The sequence below is a fragment of the Ornithorhynchus anatinus genome, chromosome 13 (genome assembly GCF_004115215.2).
Source record: "Ornithorhynchus anatinus isolate Pmale09 chromosome 13, mOrnAna1.pri.v4, whole genome shotgun sequence".
Classification (NCBI taxonomy): domain Eukaryota; kingdom Metazoa; phylum Chordata; class Mammalia; order Monotremata; family Ornithorhynchidae; genus Ornithorhynchus; species Ornithorhynchus anatinus.
Genome location: NC_041740.1, coordinates 4,074,141 through 4,096,251, shown reverse-complemented (window position 1 = coordinate 4,096,251; position 22,111 = coordinate 4,074,141). Strand labels below are relative to the sequence as shown.

The 22,111-nt window shown below is 40.7% G+C and overlaps 1 protein-coding gene across 7 annotated transcripts in view; it reads left to right on the top strand.

The window, feature by feature from the left end:
• The window catches only part of KMT2C (lysine methyltransferase 2C), a 211,477-nt gene that overhangs the window by 40,091 nt on the left and 149,275 nt on the right, over window positions 1-22,111 (top strand). For all 7 annotated transcript variants that reach the window (XM_029077323.2, XM_029077327.2, XM_029077326.2 and 4 more), the window contains exon 2: window positions 13,383-13,471. In XM_029077323.2, the coding sequence (XP_028933156.1) occupies window positions 13,383-13,471 (89 nt within the window). The remainder of the gene's footprint in view (window positions 1-13,382; window positions 13,472-22,111) is intronic.

The window sequence follows — 22,111 nt, the reverse complement described above, 5'->3', positions numbered from 1 at the left end:
CTTTGTTTTTCCCTTCTTGCTATTTCCACCCATCATTTTGCTATGTAGAATGAGTGTATTTGAAAATTCTACGGGCAGAGTTGTGAACTCTTTGAAGAAAAGGCACTCTATAAATCCAATTTAAAAAATACTTGCTCATCTTTCAAAGCTTTGAAGCCTTTTTTTTTTACAATCCACAAAAGCATCTAATTATAGTCACAATATCTTATTTTGCCTTGTGTTGATTGCTCAGCGAAACTTCAGCTACAAAACAGGCACAGACAAGGGAACTAGACTTATCAGCACTTAGTTGAGTGTAAGAGAACATTGGATGTAAAGGGATTTCACGTTTATTATGTGGGAGGGATGATGTCAGTTTGGTTGATTATGCCCGGTTTCAAGCTGCTGTGATAATTACCTGCTTGTTACCAGAAGTGTCGAACCCATTTTCAGTTCTTGTTTGCTTTTGCTGTCATGCCCTAATTGCTACATAATTTTGTCCTTGCCAACTACCTTGGTGTTGGGTTTTGCAGTGCCTAAGTCGGAGGACAGATGAAAGCTTCATTCAGAGTAGTCAGTTTCCCTAGACGATTCTTGACTTGAATCATTGGTTCCCCCAGGATTTTCAGAGAGCTGAGCTAGCAAGTAGTTATGCACCACAACCGTTGTTCTGTGGTGCTTTTCCTAAAAGTCTAGCTTTCTGATCCTACTGTCCTGTGAAAACAGGTAATATTTCTGAGGCATTCTCTTAGAACCCTCCTTTGCTTTTTTGGACTTGAGTCTTACCCGATTCAGCATTCCCATTTGAGTAAATATGCCATTTTGTTAAATCTCAGTTCAGAAAATGTATTGAAAGGTTGACTCACGGGTTTCACTCCCAAATCCAATGAGTTTATCCAAATAATTGGAAGAATAGAAATGACTCTGAGAAATGAAAACAGTTCTATCGAATACTTCATAGTTTTCTGGACTTCATAAAGTTTTAAGAGACTGTCAGGGAATGACCCTTGGTTGCATCCCATGGACCATTGAATCTACAGTTGGAAGCAGCTTGGCTTAGTGAATAGAGCACGGGCCTGGAAGTTTGAAGGTCGTGGGTTCTAATCCCAACTCAGCTACGTATATGCTCTGTGTCCTTGGGCAAGTCACTTCACTTCTCTGGGCCTCAGTTCCTTCATCTGTAAAATGCGGATTGAGACTGATCCCCACGAGGGACAGGCACTGTGTCCAACCCGATTTGCTTTTATCCACCCCAGCGCTTAGTACAGTACCTGACACATAGTAAGTGCTTAACAAATACCACAATTATTATTATTATCATTTGTACTAGTATAGCTCCCCCCACCCCAAACTTTGGTTTTAGTTGGAAGTAGGAAGTTTGGGTGACCTCGGGAGTTCAAGTTGCGTGGCTAGAGCCTAGCGCTCTGTTTTCTGTCTCTGACCCCACCCCTAAATTTCCAGTTTAACCAGATATTGGAAGCTGATTAAGCAAGTCAGGGATAGAAGATGTGCAATACTGAGAAAGTGATATAGAAAGATGTTTTCCCTGACCCTGGTTTCATTGAATTGTCCAGAAAATGGACTGGAAAAAAGCAGTTTTCCACAGTTAAAAAGATTTTGATCCAGAGTTAAGAGGAATAATAATTTATTTATTTTTTTAATTTCCAAGTTGAAAAATTACATCAATTTGCAGTTTTGATTTTGATATTTAAAAAGAAATATCTCAAATGCAAATGCCTGTTTCTCTTTTAATATTTGACATGCGTAGATCAGCCCTTCTGACTTTTATTATTACCACTGTCATATGAAGCTCTTCCTCTCCAGCCCCCGCCTTCCTTTGCCTTCTGAAATAGGAGTTGATAAAATAAAGGGAACAAACTGCAATGTTACTTTTCCCTATTCCATTGATAGGTTTGATAATAAAATAAAAAGCATGTCGTTCATAGGAAAGAGCATTAATTATGTAAGGAGTGTTGTCCAGTGTGAAATGTTGCAGAAAGAGCTGCAACTCAAGGGACTTATTCAAGCCGTTCACCTCTAGGTCACCTGCTTAAGTTCTATTTAGGTTGACAGAAATCAGAAGTCATTACCATCTGAGAGCTCTTTGGTGATATATGTGCAGTGAGTTAGGGGCTTCGACCAGAGTCCTTGTGGGTGGAATAGTCACTTTATAAGATGTTAATATTTACTGGTTGAGGGAACTAGACTACTGTCGTCATTAGAAGGTCACTCCAAGTCTGAAATGAAATGAATGTTATCTTTTTGCCTTTTGAGGATGATTTGGTCGGTCTTTGTTTTGTTTTACATGTTTTCGGTTCCCAAACTTAAAAAAAACCACCCCAAAATATTCATTTACAGAATAAATGCCTGAGCTTGCCGGAGGCACAGTCTCATTTAAGGGACAGTGGATGAAAGCTTAAAATGTTGGGGTCCCACTGCAAACTTTAAAATAAGGCCACTATTACTAAAAGTCACATTAGCTTAGCAGAGAAATTGCTTCTGGGAAAGGACGGAAGAGTGATCAAAGATAGCTTTAAACCAAAGTGTAGCAAAATAAAATAATGTGTTCTTTAAATGGGAGAATGAGCTAATAAATTAACTTGTTCAAGAAAGTAATACTAAGTTGTCAGCTCTCTTTTAAGGGGGAGCTGTTGGGATGGATGGACCTGTGGTAGCCAAAGCTTTAGTATATTTCACCTCTTTTTCTTTCCCAAGTCTAAGGAAAGGGAATTCAATTTAAAATTGAAGCACTTATTACAGTGCTCTGCACACAGTAAGTGCTCAGTTAATACCACTGATTGATTTTAAGGGAGTAGTGGCTCAAGGGAAGCAGGAAAATTGTGGGCTGGTGACCAGAAAGTCATCTTTCAAGTATTGTATTTAGTAGAAAGTGGAGTGTTGACTTTGGGCTTCAGGATTGTGAAAACTTCGAAGTCCCATGGTAGTCAAAACAGAGCAACAATTTTTTATCTTTGGTGCTTTATAGGCTGTATCCAGGTTTGAAGGGCCACTGGAAAACCAGGCGTGGTCTACCAAATTGCTCGAGAAAACACGCTTACTGACCATAGAAGCCTTTTTGCCCTGTTCAGAATAGTTAATTGGATGTTGTCCTATATAATAGGCCTAAGCAGAAGAATCTGCAAAATGTATCAGCTAAAATGATTTCAATTAGAATTCTTGAAACTTGATTTGGCAGTGATTTTTATGGGCTCGTTTAAATCACAGACTAAATCAGTCCGTGCAGTTTGGAGCTGCCTCAGCGTGGTTCTTGTCTACATGCCAAAGTGAGTTAAACTCATTTGCAAGTGGCAACACTACCCATTTTAATTGGCTTGGAATTGATTAAAATCCTCTCAGGGAAACAATATCAATAAATTAAATCGATCGTATTTATTGAGCCCTCACGGTGTGCAGAGCACTCTACCAAGCGCTTGGGAGAGGACAGCATAACAGAGTTGGTCGACATGTTCCCTGCCCACAACAACCTCACAGTCAAATTGGAAATAGTAGATGGACTCATTAAATTACTGTTTCCAGATGATCCACTAATTTCAGTTGTGTTTATATGGTACCTCACAGCGGCGCTTTCTCCAGTCTTTTGACTCGAGGTAAAGGCTGCCCAAACTACAGACTCTAGTCAAACCTTTAGGTGCCACACAGGAGTTTCAACTCTTAGATGGTTTTTGAGAGAAAGGAATTCTATACTTTAAACTTAAAAAAAAAGGCCAGTGGGTGACAGTGATGAAATTACCCAAGAAGCCTGATGGGAGGTGTCTGGTATTCCCAGATCATCTTCTTAGAAAAACAATTTTACTTATCATACTGCTTAACTCTTCATATGTGCTAAATAGACTCATTCGTAAATAGAATAGCGGAGCTTGCTTTCAATGACAACACAGTCAGTTCTTTTAGAATGCGTGTTTTCACTGTACATTTTCAGGAGAATGTGTCTGACCAGATCTTACGTGGTGAAGTGTTGGAAGGAGCGGTTGTTTGTATGGTCGTTTTGGGCTAAGCTTGAGTATCATATCGCGAGTTGTCCTTATGTGTTGAGGAAATTTTTGTGGGCTTCTTTCATAAATAATTTTTTAAATGACTTTTATTAAGCCCTTATTATGGACTAAGTTCTGAGGTAGATACAAAATGTGCAAATGAATCGTAGTCCCTCTTCCACCTAGGGTTCACAATTTTTAAGAGATAGGAAGGGCTGGTTTCTTCTTCCCAGCTAACAGTTAAAACAAATGGAGGCCCGGAGTGGTTAAGTGACTTGCTTAAAGTCACACAGTAAGCCAGTGGCAGAGCTGCAACTAGAACTTGGGTTTCCCAACTTTTAGATCCCATTAGACCATGTAGTCTCCCCATTATGTAACATAATAAATCAATCAAGAAGTGGAATTTATTAAGCGCTTACTGTGTGCGGAACACTGTAATAGAACTTGGAAGAGTACAGTACAGCAGAGTTGCTAGACACATTCCTTGTCCTCAGCGAACTTACATAAACTACTAATAATAATGAAAAATCAGTGGAATATATCCTTGATAATTTGATTTTTCTTGGAAAAATTTTTAAGGGCAGTCAATATTTGGAAGGTCTGTTGAATTTTATTTGCAGAGAAGAAAATCACATGAACTATCTGGTGTGGCTAAATCTGGTTGAAAAAAGTACTTATTTTTAATTATCCTGGACCAAAAAATAGTATGTGGAACACACCGGTGTTAGCAAAATATGCAGATTCTGCTTTTTTTTCTCCTCATAAAAGGTGCTTTATTAAACCAAGGGAAAATTAGTAAAGGGAAATCAATACTTAAGGTGTCAAAGTGCCTAAAATCTCCACTAGTAAAATGTTGGTTTGAAACAATGCCACCGTGTTCCAACTTTGAAAATATGTTATAACAATTTAGGGCAAATTGAATTTTTAAAAACTTGTGAGCTCATTTGTAATTATAATGTGAGTTTATATTGCGGTGGTCTCTTTTAAAGAGCCATTTTTGTTTGATTACTTATTTTCATGTTGCTGGAGCACTTCTGGTTTATGCATCAAATTTCATTTATCTCAAACAATCCCTTTTATTAAGGGACATGCTTTTAACCTGAATTTTAAATGAGCATGGGGAAAATGGATTGTGTTGTGATCACAACTCTGAGTGGTAGTATCAAAAGGCAATAATAGATCACGTAGAAGATTTTGTTCACAAAGATGTAGTACCTGGTCTTAAATAACTACTAAAAGGCAAGCAAATAAAAACTATTATTAAATTGGTTAAGTATAAACAGGATTCCATTTCTAGGCTCTTTGCCGTGGATGTTTTAATCATACTGAATTTGAGACCGCTGGGTACACGTGCAATGGTTTTCATTTCAGAGTCCTGCACCGGCCCAAAATTCTGGCATCTGGCCCAGGCTGAGCCAAGCCACAGGAATGTGGATCTCTACATGGACTGTGGTCTTGGTGGGGCCTGGTCTTTTCCTGGTGGGATTGAGCTGTGAATGTGCATTTGTCATTTGGACGTCCCCCAGGGACAGATGTCCATGGGCGATTTTTTGACAAGTGAAGGAAAACCCACTCTTGCCAAGTGCAGAGTTGCCTGGCAATTCTGTTGTATTGTACTCTCCCAAGCATTTAATACAGTGCTATACCCACAGGAAGCGCTCAATAAATATGATTGATTGCTCCTGGCTGTTTTTTTCCCTTCCCAAGGGAAATTTACAAGATGCAATGCCCGGGCCAGCCTGAGCCCAGTCCCACCATTTTGTGATCTGTCCCATTCAGGATAGGCCAGTCTTGATCTCTGTTTTACTTGGATCCTGATGTATTCTTTCTAGTTGTCACCAGCTAGGTCCCGCGTGACCAAATCTCTAATTCACTGCAAGCTTCCCGTTGTGGACAGTAGAATCATTCACTTCTTGATAGTAATTTTTTTTAATCAATAAAAAATTATTCTACATTGGAATAACAGATCTCTAGCTTTTTCCAGTAGAATAGCTACTTCCAAATGAATAGCGGGTAGTTGAGTGTAAATGGCATTTCCTACCTTCTCATGTTTCTTTAAAAAATGCAGACACATACACACACGTGTGCTCTTGTCAGTAGTCCCTTCAGCCTAGTAGTGTTTGACAGTGGAGAAACAGTGAGGTGCTTAACATTGAACTCCTTTGAAGAACTAGAAAATTAGAAGGAAAAAAAAGCCTGAAACTTGATAGTTCTTGTGAGACTTTCCTTACTGTGTAAAGTATTCTTGGTATGGTAATTTTTTCTTCTGTGAAAGCGTGCAGCATAGAGGCTCTCCTTTTCAGAGACAATTTCCAAAAAACTGTGGAAAATCCACATCAAGGGACTACTATGGAGTCCATAATATACTTAAGTACTTATTTGTTGAGGAAAAATAACTTTATTCTTTCCAGATGAATAGTTTCAGTACTTCTAGTCTGAATTTTTGAAATAGGTTGAAACCAATTCCTCTTGTGGTCTTCCTTTGGAATTTATAGGTAAAACTGCTGTTTGTGAAGAACCACAGAAAAGTATTTGGTTCCTGATAAACGTGTTCGGGGGTGATGTAATTCAGTAGTGTCACCTTTTGATTTTGAGCGAGGTGGTGAGCTTGGAGCCAGGGAAAAGGAATAGGGAAAAAGGGAGCTAAGTGGGGGAGTGGAATTTAAAGAAGGGAAAGGTAACTTGAGTGGGAAAAGGGAGGAGGGGGAAAGAGAGAGAAGGAAGATACTCAACATTACAGTTCCAGTATTTTTGGCTTTCCTCCCTCCTGCCTGGCCTGCCAGCCAGAGTGACTTAGTGGGTATGCAGGGTCCCTGCTGAGGGATCATACTTTGGTGCTTTGTATGTATGAATTGCTCCCTGCTGAGCTTCAGGGTGGCTCTCTCAACCTCCTTGGAGTGCTCAGAAAATCATCTTGAAGATGTCCAGCGAAGCTGAGAAAACTGGCCCAAAGCAGCTCAATAAGGAGAAATTGATTTCTGCACCCCGAAAAGTGAGGCCTCTCCATGGATCATTGACCAGGCTGTTATTTATGTTTTTATACCTATGCATGTTAACATAGGCTCAGTCGAACACATTTCTGTATGGCCTTTGTTTTCAAAGCTGGTGCTATTGATCAATGATCCTATCTCTATATTGATGTAGCTGGGAAACCCAAGACTTTTAAGTGGTCGCTTTTCAGTTAGGTGTACATGAAGACTGCTCTATAGTTGGAGCCTGTCATTGGCAGGACCAGTTGCTATATGAGGTTCCGCCTTTTCAGTTCAGTCTGCTTAAGAGTCTTCACAGCACATCAAGTTTTTCAGCTGTTGTTCATTCATTCATTCATTCATTCATTAATATTTGAGCGCTTACTGTATGCAGAGCACTGTACTGAGCGGCTTGGGAGAGTACAGCAGTAAACAGACACACTGCCCACAACAGTTTTCACTTTAAGCATCTTGTAGTCAGGCCATTTTGGATACAGTTGTGCTTAAGGTGGATCCCTACAGCATTACATCCTACTTGAATTGCCCACTTGCAGCTCACTAAATAGTAGTTGCTTGGCTCTCCCACTGTCTGTTTTCCTCAGTGGATTCGGAGCAGGTATCTTGACAATTTTTGTCCCACTGCCTGTATTCATGGGCCTTGATTTGGGTAATTGTGTTTTTGTTGGATACTTCTTTTGGTTGTAGTGATCCATTAGTCATATTTAGTGAGTGTTTATTGTGTGCAGAGCTCCGTCTGAAGCGCTTGAGAAAGTACAACAGAATCGGTGGACAAGGTCACTGCCCATAATGAGCTTACAGTCTAGAGGCTAAAAACACTCTGGCATTTATGGTGTGTTAGGACCTCCTCCTTCACCTCAAACCAGTAATTGTTACTTTAGTTCACCAGTGAAAAACCACTTGATGATCTTCAATGACTGTTCTCAATTCTTCTCTCTTTCCTGTTGCTATTTTTGAATTCCCCAGATAGATGCATTTGAATCCCTCTTGTTGAAGTCACCGTGCCAAACACTGTGTAGATACATGGGAATTTATGAGACCCAGGCCTCACCATTAAGGAGCTCCCAATGGAAGGGGAAGACAAACATGGAAAAATTAAAAGTAAAGAGTCAGGCTTTCACCAGAGCAAGAATTAAATGTCTCCCGAGAGCTACATCATGAACGCTTGCGTGTCGCATTTGTCCAGTGAGTTTTCCAAACCAAAATCTACAGCTCTGAAGGGCTTCAGTTTTTTCTGAAGCTAGATTGCATATTGACATCATATCTCTTGTCTCCTGAAGGTTAAGCTGGCTAATCAGCCAGTAGTATTTATTGAATGCTTGCAGTGTGCATAAACTCCGTATTAAGTTCTTGGGAGAGTACAGTTCTACGGAGTTGGTAGAGTTGCTCATGGTAGAACTAGGTGGGAAAAGATCAACAGTAATGGCAAACCATGACTCAAGCTATTTGAGTCGATTAAGAGATAATGCTTAGCAAGAATGCAAAATAAAGAGGAAGTATTGGTTTGATGTTTGTGGTCTCTCTGTTATGAAGCAAGTCAGTTATTTGCTGCAGTGGAGTGAAGAGGGTCTTGGAGAGAATTGTCAACCCACATGCATCAATCACAGAACTGCATTACTCTCAGCAGGCAAGAGGAAGAATAACATTTGCTTTTTGGTTTGGCATGTTTAGTAATTTGGCTTCAAATTTTCCTTATTTCTGCTGTATTGTGTCATTCCTCCTAATATTTTACTCTCTAGATGACCACCTAACCCCAGGAGATGAAGTATGAACGTACTTTAGCATTTCCAATGAATCAATCAATAATCTGTACCTACTGGGTGCAGAGCACCCTACTGAGCACTTGAGAGACTGCATTAGAGATAGTAGTGGGGGAGACAAATATTAAATACAAATAGGAGAGAAAAGGAAAAATGAATATGTGTTTGAATGAGGGGTATGAGATATAAAATATGTAAGATGTGTGTAATTGCTACGTATGGGTATATAAGGTAGTGCAGAAGTGCTGAAATAGCAGTTGGGGGATAAAAGAAGCTAGAATATCCAATTCTCATTATGCATTTCCACTCCCCCAAATTGCTTTGATATGGCACTTTGCCTTTTGGGGATCCAACTTGTGTGTATATTGGGAGGACAGAGTTGTTAATTATAATGCTAGAAATTGCAGATATTTCTTTACAGGAGACTGTAGCTATTGACTGTAGTTTCTTATGTTTTCTCTTTCATTGTTCCATTCTTAGTTTCTAGTACTGCAGTTCTTTCAAAACGTTCATTTTAATTGCATTTTAAATGGACCAGCATCCTGAAATCCTTCACTTCTATAATTCACATAAATATTTATTGGTGAGAAGCAGATCAGGTGATATTCTTCCCTCCCCCCCCCCGCCCCACTCAGATACTGTTATTGAATGTCTCTGAAGGACCATTTTGGTAGCACAGTTTTTTTTTAAATTCACTGAAGTTATTTTATTTGCCTTCAAAGCTACCCAATTATTGTTTAGAAATCAACCTCAGAGTAGGAATTTCACACATGTAAATGAGTAGATAATGATCACACTGAAAGTCTGTGAAAGAATTTCTGACAGAATTGTAGTTTAGACAGTCTTGCTAATTGGGAGCTAAATTTCTTCACTGGAAAAATGACAGAAAATTGTTGTGGAGTTTACCTCATCCATACGCTTCAAGTTTTTGGATCCTTTAGAAGAAAAGATGTTCCCCAGAAACTGGTACTTATCCCATTTATATTGCAGAATAGTTTTGATAGTGAAAGATAAATCAGTGTTTTACTATATTTAGAAAAGAGACACAACTCAAGATCCTTTCCTACTCTTCACAAATTTCTGGTTCAGAAGACAGATCCATCTTCATTAACAGGTGTACCTTTTTTTGCCTAGGCATTTTGGATCGGATGCTGTTGGGGAATTAGGGAATGTTGTTCCAACAATATGTGTCTGTTCAGCTAGAACATGATGCGGTATTGGAAGACGTGATCATGCGTATCCATATGGTCAAGGCTGGCATAATGTAACACAAGTTTTCTTTGGTGCAAGGTTTCCCCAGAAAGCCCCAGGGTTGTAGGAGAACTTGTAGACTGCAGGCCCCATATGGGACAGGAATTTTGTCCAGCCTGATTATCTTGTACCTACCCCAAAGCTTAGTACAGTGCTTGGCACAAAGTAAGGGCTTCACAAGTACCATAAAAACAACAATAAAATAAACCCACTGTACTAATAACTTAAAGTCGAAAAAGTTCATATTAGGTTGTCAGTGTTCTTGCTGTTAGGTCTAGCTACCTCTAAGCATTTGCATGGACTTGTTCTTGTTCAGCTAACAGGTTTTGTATAGTTCTTTTTGGAATAAAGGCACTAGGCATATGGAAAATACTGTTGTGAATTTCTGTTGCTTTCCCTTGATAATTACGATTTCTGTTGTGACATACCAAGTTGAATAATAGCAATAGAGTTGAATTATTGTAAGTTCCACCACTAACTTATAAGCTCTTTCAGGGCAGGGATCATTTGACACATAGTAAGCGCTTAAATACCATCATAACTCTCTTTTACTCTTCCAATTGCTTAATACATTCCTTTAACAAAGTGCTCACTAAATACTATTGATTGAATGATAGAAATAACAAGATAATGCCTCACACCCCATTCTCTGTTGTTATTGTTATTAATTATATTTTTTAGAGAGCAGGGAAATATCCTGAGAAATCTGAACTTTTAAAACTAGATAGACAATCATTAGATTATGACATTATTTTTGAGATACTTGAGCTTAAAATGCAGGGTTCCTGGGGCATGCTTTTCCCTGAAAAGTATCTGGTGTAGGGCTTTATCAGCATTAGTTACCTACCAATGTTATAATACTTCTGGGTAATTGGGTATTGGGCCTTCAGATAGTAAGTAAGATAAATTGGAAGACCATCATAGTCTTTTTATACTTGAAAAGAAAGGATGTGTCCACTCCTTAAGAGAATTTGAATCTGTTTTCTCTTTCATTGTTCCGTTCTTAGGCCACAAAAGATCTATTAAAAACTAACCTTGCATTTCTTTCTGCTATGTGAGATCCTTCTGGAGTAGGGATCAAAGGATTAATTTATCCTCATATAACTAAAATTGGTAAAGAAAAAAATCGAGGAAATGGTTACATTGTACTAAATACAAGACCTTTCTGGTTTCAATTTAAGAAAAATGAGAAATATGGACATTTAAACACAGTTTAATTTATATAGTCAATTTTAGTTGTTAATGAATGGTGGTGTTCTTGCCACTTGAGGTATTGAAGGGACTTAGAAATGGCTTCTGCCTTCAAGGAATTTAGACTCAAATGAACAACACTGAAGCTGACATACATAGGTAAGGGCAGTAGGTTAAGTGTGTAACACTTGAGAATGTGTGCGAAGAAGGGGGTAAAAAGGGGTGTGGTTTGTTTAAATTGTATTTATTTTAGGAGTGGGGTTGGGATGAGAGAAGAGCAAGTAGGTGGAGAGGAGGGAGGACGAAAGGAGAAGGTGAAAAATATGTGGCATAGCTTTGAGGCCTCCATGGTACTCTTACCTCATTTTTTTTCTGTTTAATTTGAGGATAGCATATTGTGGGATTCAAGTTTTGTTTTCTGCTAAACCAACAAGCCTTGCTCTTTTAGGTGAATAGTGCAGTGCTTTATTCAAAGGGTTGGTGTCAATCCAGTACCATGGATTGATTGATTTTTGTAGTAGCATGTATTCAGTGCCCAGTGGGTACTGTACATTGTACTAGAAGCTTGGGAACTAGAGAATACCAAAGTGACACGTTCTCTGCTGACGGGGAGTTTACACTGTAACCTGGAAGACCCAGTAATGTTTACAACACTGTCAGAATAAATGAGTTGAGGCGTCATGAGTGCTTAGGAGGGTGTAAATAAGTTAATAAGTGCTTTGGAGCTGTACTCCAATTTATTTGTTTGAAGAAAAGAAAAAAGAGAGTGAAATAGTCTGTTGGTTTAAGATCTTTCAGGATTTAGCACTGCAGGGATTCCAGATTGACTCAAGTGCAAGAGGGGGCAGAAAGTAAATATATGCAGATGGTAACTTCAAGTAATAAAAAAACCCCAAACTTTTTTATTATTCCTAACTTAGAGCCTTTTTTTCTTAATTTTTAAGTAATCACACAGATGATGTTACCTTGCCATGCTACTTATTAATTTGTTTACTCTGTTCTCAGATCATTAGTACCTGGAAAAATAGTGTTTTTAAAGAAAATGGAGAACCTGTGAGAGAAAGAGAGAGAGAGAGAAACATTAGGTGACGAACCAAAATTATTAAGCACACTCTTTCAGAAATGTGTTTCATCTATTTGGGGATAGGTTTAGTGTCTCAGTCTAAGAATTCCATTCAGTGGGTTGTGAAGTATGTTTTTTTTAAATACTCCTTTGTTTTTTATGAAAACTGCCCCTGAACCAATAAATCCATTGCTGCTTAATAGGAAATTTTGCTCTGATAAGTACCCAGAGGGTTTCTCAAGGTCTAAAACCTTGGTGTACAGGGGAATGAACTCAGCTGTTTCCCACCACTAACTCTGCTGTACTCCCCAAGCACCACACACTGCTCTGTGTAGAGTAAGCACTCAATAAGTATTACTGATTGATGGATTGATCAATTGGTGATATTTGTTGAGCGCTTACTGTTGAACAGAGCACTTAGTAATTGCTTGGGGGAGTGCAATATGGCAGAGTTGATGGACGTGTTCCCCTTCCACAACGAGCTTACAGTCTGGAGAGGGAGCTTATGGGAACGACTGACGAGCCTTGGTCCTGAAACTTTGGGTTCAAGAGCCCGGAGGAAGGAATTGATTATACTGATAGTGGTTTTTACATCGCTGCTCAGAGTCTTGTCCTTTCATTCGGGTACATGCTGGTGTGCAGCAAGAGACAATAGGGGGCCAGTAGTGCAGCTCATTGCAACCTGAATGCAACATTTTTTTTTGTGTGTGTGTTTTTACATGTAGGACATATTTTGTGGGTGTTACACTGCAGTGCCATAACCTGTCAGGTGGTTGCCTTGGTGGTTGGGTGGTTGCTATGGCTCATATTAGCTAGCTGACTTTCAGGATTCCAGCTGCGCCTATCCACTTTGAGAAAAGGTCACTGGTGGCTCTTCTGTGAGAAATCTTCACCACTTGCAGCATAGCTCCCAGTACTGCATTCCCCTCCTTGAAGAGCTAGAACTTGTGTTAGAGTTGTCATGTGCAGTGATTTCTTCCCCCCTCCGCCGGCTGCAGTGTGTAAAACTGGCAAAACTCCCCTTTCCTTTCAGTCAGTGACTACTGAATTTCCCAGACAGTCAATTGATATTTCTGGTTGAATGTAGCTTGTTTTAAATTTGGAACAATAATTCAGTTTTTTTTCAAAAATGTAATAAATGTGCCATTCTTATTTGTAGGCCTCGAAGTAGAGGAAAAACTGCAGTGGAGGATGAAGGCAGCATGGATGGGCTGGAGGCAGCAGAAACAGAAAACACTGTGGAAACAGGTATTAATGCAAGTATTTTTTTAAAAAAACACATCTCAATTGTCAGTAGTGCTGAGGTTTATGAGTTGACTGGTTATTGGTTGTATCCCACCTAATATTTCCATTTTAGGACAGTTAAGCCAAACTTAAACATTAATTGAATAGCTTTTCTTTTTTTTTTTCTTAAGGCAGGAAATTCTGCCATTCTTGTCTGCACTTTTTCTTTGTTGATGAATCTACCAAGTCAGAAGTAAAGCCACTGTGAAGGAGCTATTGTTGTAGCAGAAGTATTCATACCACATGATTCCTGGTTTACATAGCACTCTGATACCATTCAACCTAGGTTCAGTTTTTGTTCCCTTGTTGCTATTCAGGTCTCACTTTCTGCCCGAGTCTTGACTATTTGTGCGTTGGAGTGATGGATTTGAAGCCTGCTTTTTAGATTCCTGCATAAAGAACGACCAGGAGGGCGGAGACAACTGATAGCCCCACCCAAGCCGTTGAAGTCATTTATTCCCACCCCAGAAATTGCTTGTTAATGAATCCAGGGGTCTGGATTAATGCAGGGACAAACCAGGGCTTCAGTCTGGGGCCTTGGCTGTCCCCAGAATTGCATCCCCTCTTGACAGTACCAACATAGCTGCTATGTGGGGCATTATAATAATAACTGTGGTATTTATTAAGGGCTTACTATGTGCCAAATACTGTACTAAGCGCTGGGATAGGTACAAGGCGTTCAGGTCCCACATGGGGCTGTCAGTCTGTGCAGGAGGAAGAACACCATTATAAAGCTGGGGTTCTGATCCAAATGGCCATGTTATGGCAGGGCATGCTGGCGGGTCTGCCTCTCAAAGGGGTCGCTGCCATTTAAACTAAAGCAAATGGGTAATACCAGGTGGAGTCTGCATGTGCTGGAGGTCACACCAGAAGGACCTGGGATTGTTCCTTGAAGCCTCAGTCCCCTCTTTCTTAGGGAAGGGGGCCTTAGGGGCTAGCAACCAACACAAATTAGATGATACTCATCACCCCCTAGCTTTTCATCTCAATGCCTCTGAGGGATCGCAGTTAGTTTCTTGGTAGGGCAAGGTTGTTAAGCAGAGAGCGACTAGAGAGGAAGAAAGTGGGTTTGGCATTGAAGCATTTTTGGAGATCAGGGGAAATGGAAAGTCAGAAGTTTCAACTCACGGGGCATTTATGACTTTGTGTGGGGGGGGGAGGGTGTTACTGTAAATGGGGGGAAGAGAAATACCTTGCAGCCCCTCCTCCTCCCGCCCCTTCTCCCCGACCCTGACTGCTTTCAAAAAAGCAAGACACAGAGAGTAGGAAAGAAGAGCAGGGATTCAATCTGTGGTATTTATTGAGTGCTTACTGTGTGTGGAGCATTGTACCAAGCACTTGGGAGAGTACAATACAGCAGATTTAGCAGACATATTAGAGGAAATCTGTTCAGTCCTAGCAGGGGCTCTCCCGGCTTCCGCTCCCCCACTCCGCCAGGAATCCCCCAGACTAAAGACCTTTTGGGTGTTTTTGTGTCTTTATTTCCTTGCCTCATTGAATCATTCAAGTATCCCCAGTTCTCCTATAATATCATAGTTGTGTTGCTGACGAACCTATGAAAAACTGTGTTGTAGAAACCACTGATTTAGAAGGAAATAATGGGTTAGGTTGGTTATCTGTGCTATTTGTTAGGAAGCAGATGGTTTGGAACTACCACTGACGGACATCCTTTGATACTGCTCCTCTATTATTATTATGTATTATGGGTTTTTTGTAATATTCACATTTTATTTAAGAACAATAGATATAGTACTGTAAAGTTGCAAAAACACAAAACACAAAGTATTGATTGCAGTACACTAAAGCTGTACTGTGAGCCGAACTGTATGCTGTGGCTAGCACACCCCATGACTGGTGCCCCGTCCACTTCTTCCGAAGCCAGATCTTGAACCAGTAAATCCTGTATTCTCTCCAGACCGACCTGTACTGTAGGAGTTCTTTAATTCCCTTATAGTATTCTATTCAAATGGTGCAGTGAAAACATGTTCTTGAGTGTTTTAAAAGGAAAAGATGTTTCTGCTCTGAATATTTCACATATTATGATTCACTCTTTCTCCCATGGATTCTGTATACCCATTTTATATCCTTCACTGTCTCTGAAGATGCTCCAGTGACAAATCAGCAAAAAACTATTTTCTAGTAAAATAGCTGCCAGGGGATCAAACTTGTTTTCTTTTGTGACAGCAGTAACTTTAGTTGTATGGTGGAAAAAAAATGTATTTGAGGTTTCACGCTTAGAATTTTACTAATAAAAGGTGGAAGGCTCCACCTAAAAATGGAGCAGCTTGTCAAAAAATGAAAATTAACCAAAGGCTACTAAACCATCATTCTAGCCTACGTTGTAATATGTCAAAACGTTTTCATTTTTCCCAAGGTCAGGTTTTTGATAAATGAATCTATTACCTAAAGCCTAACAAATACCATAAACCAAAAGAGGTGACTATGCAATAGGCCATATTCTTCCAGGTGATTGTCATTTTTGTAGTGTATTTTAATGGCACTCTGGAAGCCGGAGAGAATTAGTGCACTGTATCCCAAAGGCCCAAAACTTATTCAGAAAGCATCGGTCACATCCACTACTGACTGACCCTACCTATTTTGGGGTTGCAAGGAGGTGGGGGTCACAGCGCTGTGACTGGGATATTGTTGCACATTCATGAAATGCTCATGCAGGCTTTTGTCTCTGGAGCTGCTAGTATTTCCCCTCCCAGAAGCTCTCAGAGTGAGTTTGACATGTGTGGACGAGGCATCCAGTCTCCCTTCTGGGCCCAACTGGAACTGGGCTGGCTGGGCTTGAATGCTTCAGTCCCAGAGCCCAGACAGAGTCTGGGCCACACTGCATTTGGTCAGGCTACACTGAGCTCCCTAAAATATCTCTTGTTCTTTTCATTCATTCATTCATTCATTCAATAGTATTGATTGAGTGCTTACTGTGTGCAGAGCACTGTATTCAGTGCTTGAGAGAGGACACTACAGCAACAAACAGACCCATTCCCTGCCCACAATGAGCTCACATCTAGAAGGGGAGGCAGTCATTAATATGCATAAATAAATAAATTATAGTTCCTCTTCTGTCCCTCTCTCCCGTCTTTCCCATCAGTATTTCAAGAGGAGCTTTCTCACCTCATCTCAAAAACTCTCCCCTCTTCACCTGATGCCTCTGACCCTATCCCTTCACATGTTTTGAAACACTTTCCCCTCCTCTCTTTCCTCCCTGACTACCTTCTTCAGCTGTTCACTTTCCAGTAAGTTTTTCCCCACTGCTTTCAAACATGCTCATTTATCACCAATCCTTAAAAACCTGTCCTTGACCCCACATCTCCCACCAACTATCACCCCATTTCCCTCCTGCCATTCCTCTCCAAACTCCTTGAGCAAGTTGTCTTCACCCACTGCCTCCATTTCCGCCATTTCCATTGGATAGAGCACAGGCTTGGGAGGCAGAGGGACCTGGGTTTTAATCCTAGCTTGACCTTGGCCAGGTAACTTCAGGGTGCTCCAGCTATTTATTGTAGTTTTATTGAGCACTTTTAGTGTGCACAGAGACCTGTACTAAGCACTTGGGAGAGTACAATATAGCAATAAACAGACACATTCCCTGCCCACAATGAGCTTACAGTCTAGAGGGGGAGACAGACTTTAATATAAATAATTAAATTATAGAAATGTACATCTCATCTGTAAAATGGGGATTGACTGAGTCCATGTGGGAAATGGGCAGAGACCAACCTGATAAACTTGTACCTACCTCAGTACACTGCCTGAATCATAGTGCTTACCGATAACTTAGAAAGCTCCAAACCTCTCTTTGACCCCTTCTAATCTGGATACTGCCCTCTTTAAGGTCATCAATGACCTCTTGCCACATCCAAGGCCCTCGCCACTCCATCCTAATTTTCCTCGACAGGAGGGCATTCCAGGCCAGGAGCAGGGCATGGGTGAGAGTAGTGGCGAGATGGATGAAATTGAGGTGCAGTGAGTAAAATAGCACCAGAGGAGTGAAGTGTGTGGGCTGGGCTGTAATAGGAGAGCAGTGAGGTAAGGTAGGAGGGCGTAAACTGATTGAGTACTTTAAAACTGATGGTAAGGGAGCGTCTGTTTGATATGGAGGGGGGTGGGCAACCACTGGAGGTTCTTGAGGAGTAGGGAAACGTGGACTGAATGTTTTTGTAAAAAAAGATCCAGGCAGCAGAGTGAAATATAGACTGGAGTGGAGAGAGGAAGCAGGGAGGTCAGCAAGTAGGCTGATGTAATCAAAGTGGGATTGGATAAATTCTTGGATTGGTGTGATAGCAGTTTAGATGGAGAGGAAAGGCCTGATTTTAGTGACGTGAAGGTTGAACTGACAGGATTTACTGGTAGATTGAATATGTGGGTTGAATAAGAGTCAAGGGTAATGGCAAGATTACAGGCTTTAGGGACAGGAAGGATGGTGGTGCGAAAATCAGGGGGAGGACGTCATTTGGGTGGGAAGAAAAGTAGTTCTCTTTTGGAAATGTTAGGTTTGAGGTTTCGACAGGACATCCAAGTAGAGATGTCTTGAAGGCAGGAAGAAATGTGAGACTGCAGAGAGGGCTGGAGATGGGGATTTCTGCATTGAGGATATAGTTGAAGCTGTGGGAGTGAATGAGTTCTTTAGTCAGTGAGGTTTATTGAGCATCTACTGTGTGCAGAGCACTGTACTAGGCACTTAGGAGAGTACAATGCAGTAGAGTTGGTGGACCCATTTCCTGCCCATAAGGAGGAGTCTCAAAGTACAAGCAAAACTGAAACCAAATCTTTCCTTTGGCTCTTGTGCCACTTTCAGAAAGAAAATGAATCATAAAAGCTTCAGTTACTAGACATTCTTCTGGCAAAACTCCTCCCATTTTACTTTATTTGGAGAAGAATTACGGTAGGTACTGGGTTGAGGGAATGATTTGTTGTAAATTAGCCTGCACTTAATGTATAGAAATAAGGGAAATTAATTTTATTTGGTAAATAAAGACTGTAAGCTTGTTGTGGGCAGGGAACATGTCTACCAACTCTGTTAGTGTACTCTCCCAAGCTCTTAGTACTGCACTGCACACAGTAAGCACTCAATAAATATGATAAACTGAGTGAAATAATTGTTTTTGTAGTCAAACTCCATTCCCTACAGCTGGTGTGGTAAATAACTGACAAGGTGAAAGTCATTTTCCTCAGAATTAAAATTTTCTCAATATGCAATTTTATTTCCAATTGATTTAAAATATGAAAGTCCTGCAAAAAGAAAAATGAAATTTGATTTCCTGTTTTTTGTTCTCATTTCTTGCAATTAAAAAAAAAATGGGGTTTTTGACGAATCGTCCAATTCCGTAATTTCTGGAAGCAATTTTGTTTTCATATTTCCAGAGCGGGTTGTTTAAATCACAGAGATCAAAATTAGTAAGCTGTTTTGCATTTTCACAGAGTCATTGGATAATAGATCTGGAAAGGATCTTGAAAGATCATCTGATCCAGTCCCCTACTTCCAAGCATGCAAGTGCTGAATCAGTCAGGTCATTCATCTTTTCTATAAAAATGTGAAAAATGTCATTATTAGGACAGCTCTCATTTCCCTTATCCACCCTACCTCTGCATGAACTATGCACTTGGCTGTGTACCCCTCAAGCACTTGTATACTCACCTCAGCCCCACAGTACTCGTGTACATGTCCTTATACTCTCCTATTTCCCCTTTCTGTAATTTTGTCTGTCCTTGCAGATTGTAAGCTCCTCATATCACCAGCGATCACATCACCAACTCTGTTGTGCTTTTCCAAGCGCTTAATGCAGTGCTCTGCACATGATAAGCACTCCATATATACTGTTCTTTGATTTGACAGACCAAAGGCCCATCTAGTCCAGTTCTGGCTTTGACAAAGACATTGGAATTTATGGAGTAAAGGAATGGTGAGGATATACCATTTAACATCCCTAATTTTTATCAGATATCTCCAGGTATGGAGATTTCCCAACTTCCTTTACTAATCATTCAATTAGTGGTATTTATTGAGTGCTTACTATGTGCAGAACACTATACTAAGAGCTAGGGAGGGTGCAGTAGAACAGAGTTGGAAGACATCCTGAGCTTACAGTCTAGTAGGGGCAACAGGCATTAAAATAAATTGTATTTAGGGGAAATGGCAGAGTATAAGGATATGTATATCCTAACCTATTACTTGCCTACCCCAAGGTTTTAATACTGCAAATTGAAATACTCTTCATAGCACGCAACCAAAATCTTACTTTCAGGTGACTACAATCTCATTAATTCAGTACTCCAGGCGAAAAATTGCTCTGTATCCTCCTTATAAAATCCCTTTAAATACCATTTTCCCCTATTTGTCTCTTCTAAGCTAGAGACCACCCATTTCTTTAACTTTTTGGCAGAAGGCCTATTTTTGTTTCATATTTTTTTTGCTTTTGGGGGGATTCTCTAGTTCACATCCATTTTAAAATGCAATCAAGCAGTCGAATCAGTGACCAGAATGGACTCAGGATTCTTTTAAAAGTCTGACCAACATAGAGAATGATAGAATAGTTGAAGGATTACTTTCTATTACATTTCATCCTTCAGTTAGTAAATCCCAGTTCCATGTTGCCTTTTTTTTTTTTTTAAGCAGTGATACAGTATAGGTCAGTTGTCTTTTTCTTTGTCACTTTGCCTGGCCCGTCTTCTCAGTTGCTTCTGTATGTGCTCTTTTTAGTCCAGAAATCTGCCTTTCCTCCCTAGATTAAATTGTAGCTATAACCGTGGATCATTTTAGTGTCTCTCTCCCTCTCTCTGCTCATCTGCATATCCTTTAAAAGAAGGCACCACACCGGGTTTATGAAGCCCCAGATTTTTGTAACAGCCGAGAAAAGGTGGCAGAAACGCTGTAGCCATCTCCCTCTAGAGTGAACCCTTGACAGTGCTGGATGAGGTTCGCCTTGAGGTGGTGAGGAGAAATAGCTATTGATATTATGACCAACTCAAGGAGTTACACGGAGAATTTCCACAAATGCGGGCTGCAGGCGATTGGAACACGATTAAAGGGACAAAGGCGTTGCAAATAACAGCCGGGGAACAAGGACCGGCCTCATTAGTTTGAATGGGTAGCCTGTTGCTTCAGGGGATTAAGAGCATGTTTGGAGTGACAGGCAGTGTTGGACCAGGGATGGAGAAGGCCCGGCATTAGGACCACTGCAGGCAGCTGTCACAGGTCTCACAGACCTCTGCGTGATCTCGTCAGTATTCACCGAGCAGTCTGTTTTCTCCAGTGCTGCCAGATTAACATTTTGCCAATTTTTTGAGGAGACTGACTGTGGTGGGAAATTGAAAAGTAAAGGATCGACTATCTTCTCTTACTTCAATGTAGATTGGAGCAACTCTCTGACAGCGGGAGAGAGGGGAAATTGCTAAACCTAGATACTACTCACATTTTTGTAGTTTTTCACCATACTTTCTGGGTTTACTATTTTTCCCGCTAGAGGTAGTGGCAGAATGAATTGCTTGGTGGGCCCTATTTGTTGATTTTAGTGCTCTTATGGGAGGAGCTTCACAGACCTCCCAATTTGCTTTACTCTAGGGGTGGGCACTAGAAAAGGTTCTGTAGTGCACCTGTCTAAAAAGCCCTATACTGGCATCCAGAAGCGGCAAGGCCTAGTAGAAAGACCCCAGGCCTGGGAGTCAGAGGACCTGGATTCTAATTTTGGTTTTGCCACCGGCCTGGTGCGCAACCTTGGGCAAGTCACTTCCCTTCTCTGGGCCTCAGTGTCCTCATCTGTAAAATGTAGATTAAATACCTGTTCTCCCTCCCTCTTAGATGGTGAGCCCCAGGTGGGAAAGGGACGTTGCCTGATATTATTATCCTAAGTCTACTCCAGAACAACACAAAGGAAGGGCTCAAAACAATTCTATGATCACCATCCTGATCTAACTGGAAATTTCACTGTGGTTCAGTTTCTTCCTTTTGGTTCTCTTTCCCCCTCCTTGTCCTTTTTCTTTCTCTCTCTCCACCGCCCAACTTTGTCTCCCGTCTTACCCTCTCTGCCCTAACATAGAGAGGCCCATGCTTGCCAAGGCAGGTACAGATCAGTGTTCTCCCGCCACCCCTCCTTCCATCAGTCTTTTTCACCGCAGTCCAGCACAATGGGATTGGAAATTGTTAGGTTAAATCTGTGGAAACTATGCTTTTGCTATGAACCCATGTGATTTGACAGCTGCTTCTCAGGGGAGTTAGCGGGGCGGTGGTTTTTCTCGTGCCTGCAGCCCAGCTGCCTGGACTGGGGAATTGGAGTTCTCATCCCTTCTGTGTTCAGTGTTTGGAAGTTCCACAAGCCTCCTTGCCTTTGGTGTTGAAGCAAAAATCAGTTTAGAATTCCTCCCCTGGGTGCCATCGACGAGGGGTCAGAACCAAGGAGGTAGAAAGGCCTGGAGTTGTTTTTTTTTTTTCATCATTTATATGTTCGTGTTGACATTAGAGGAGGGGGCTGAGAGGCAACACTGTTGGTTTAATCATTCAGTCAATGTCAAGGGTATTCATTGAGCGCTTACTGTGTGCAGAGTACTGTATTAAAGCACTTGGGAGAGTGTAGTGCAGTGGAATTGGTAGTGATTGAT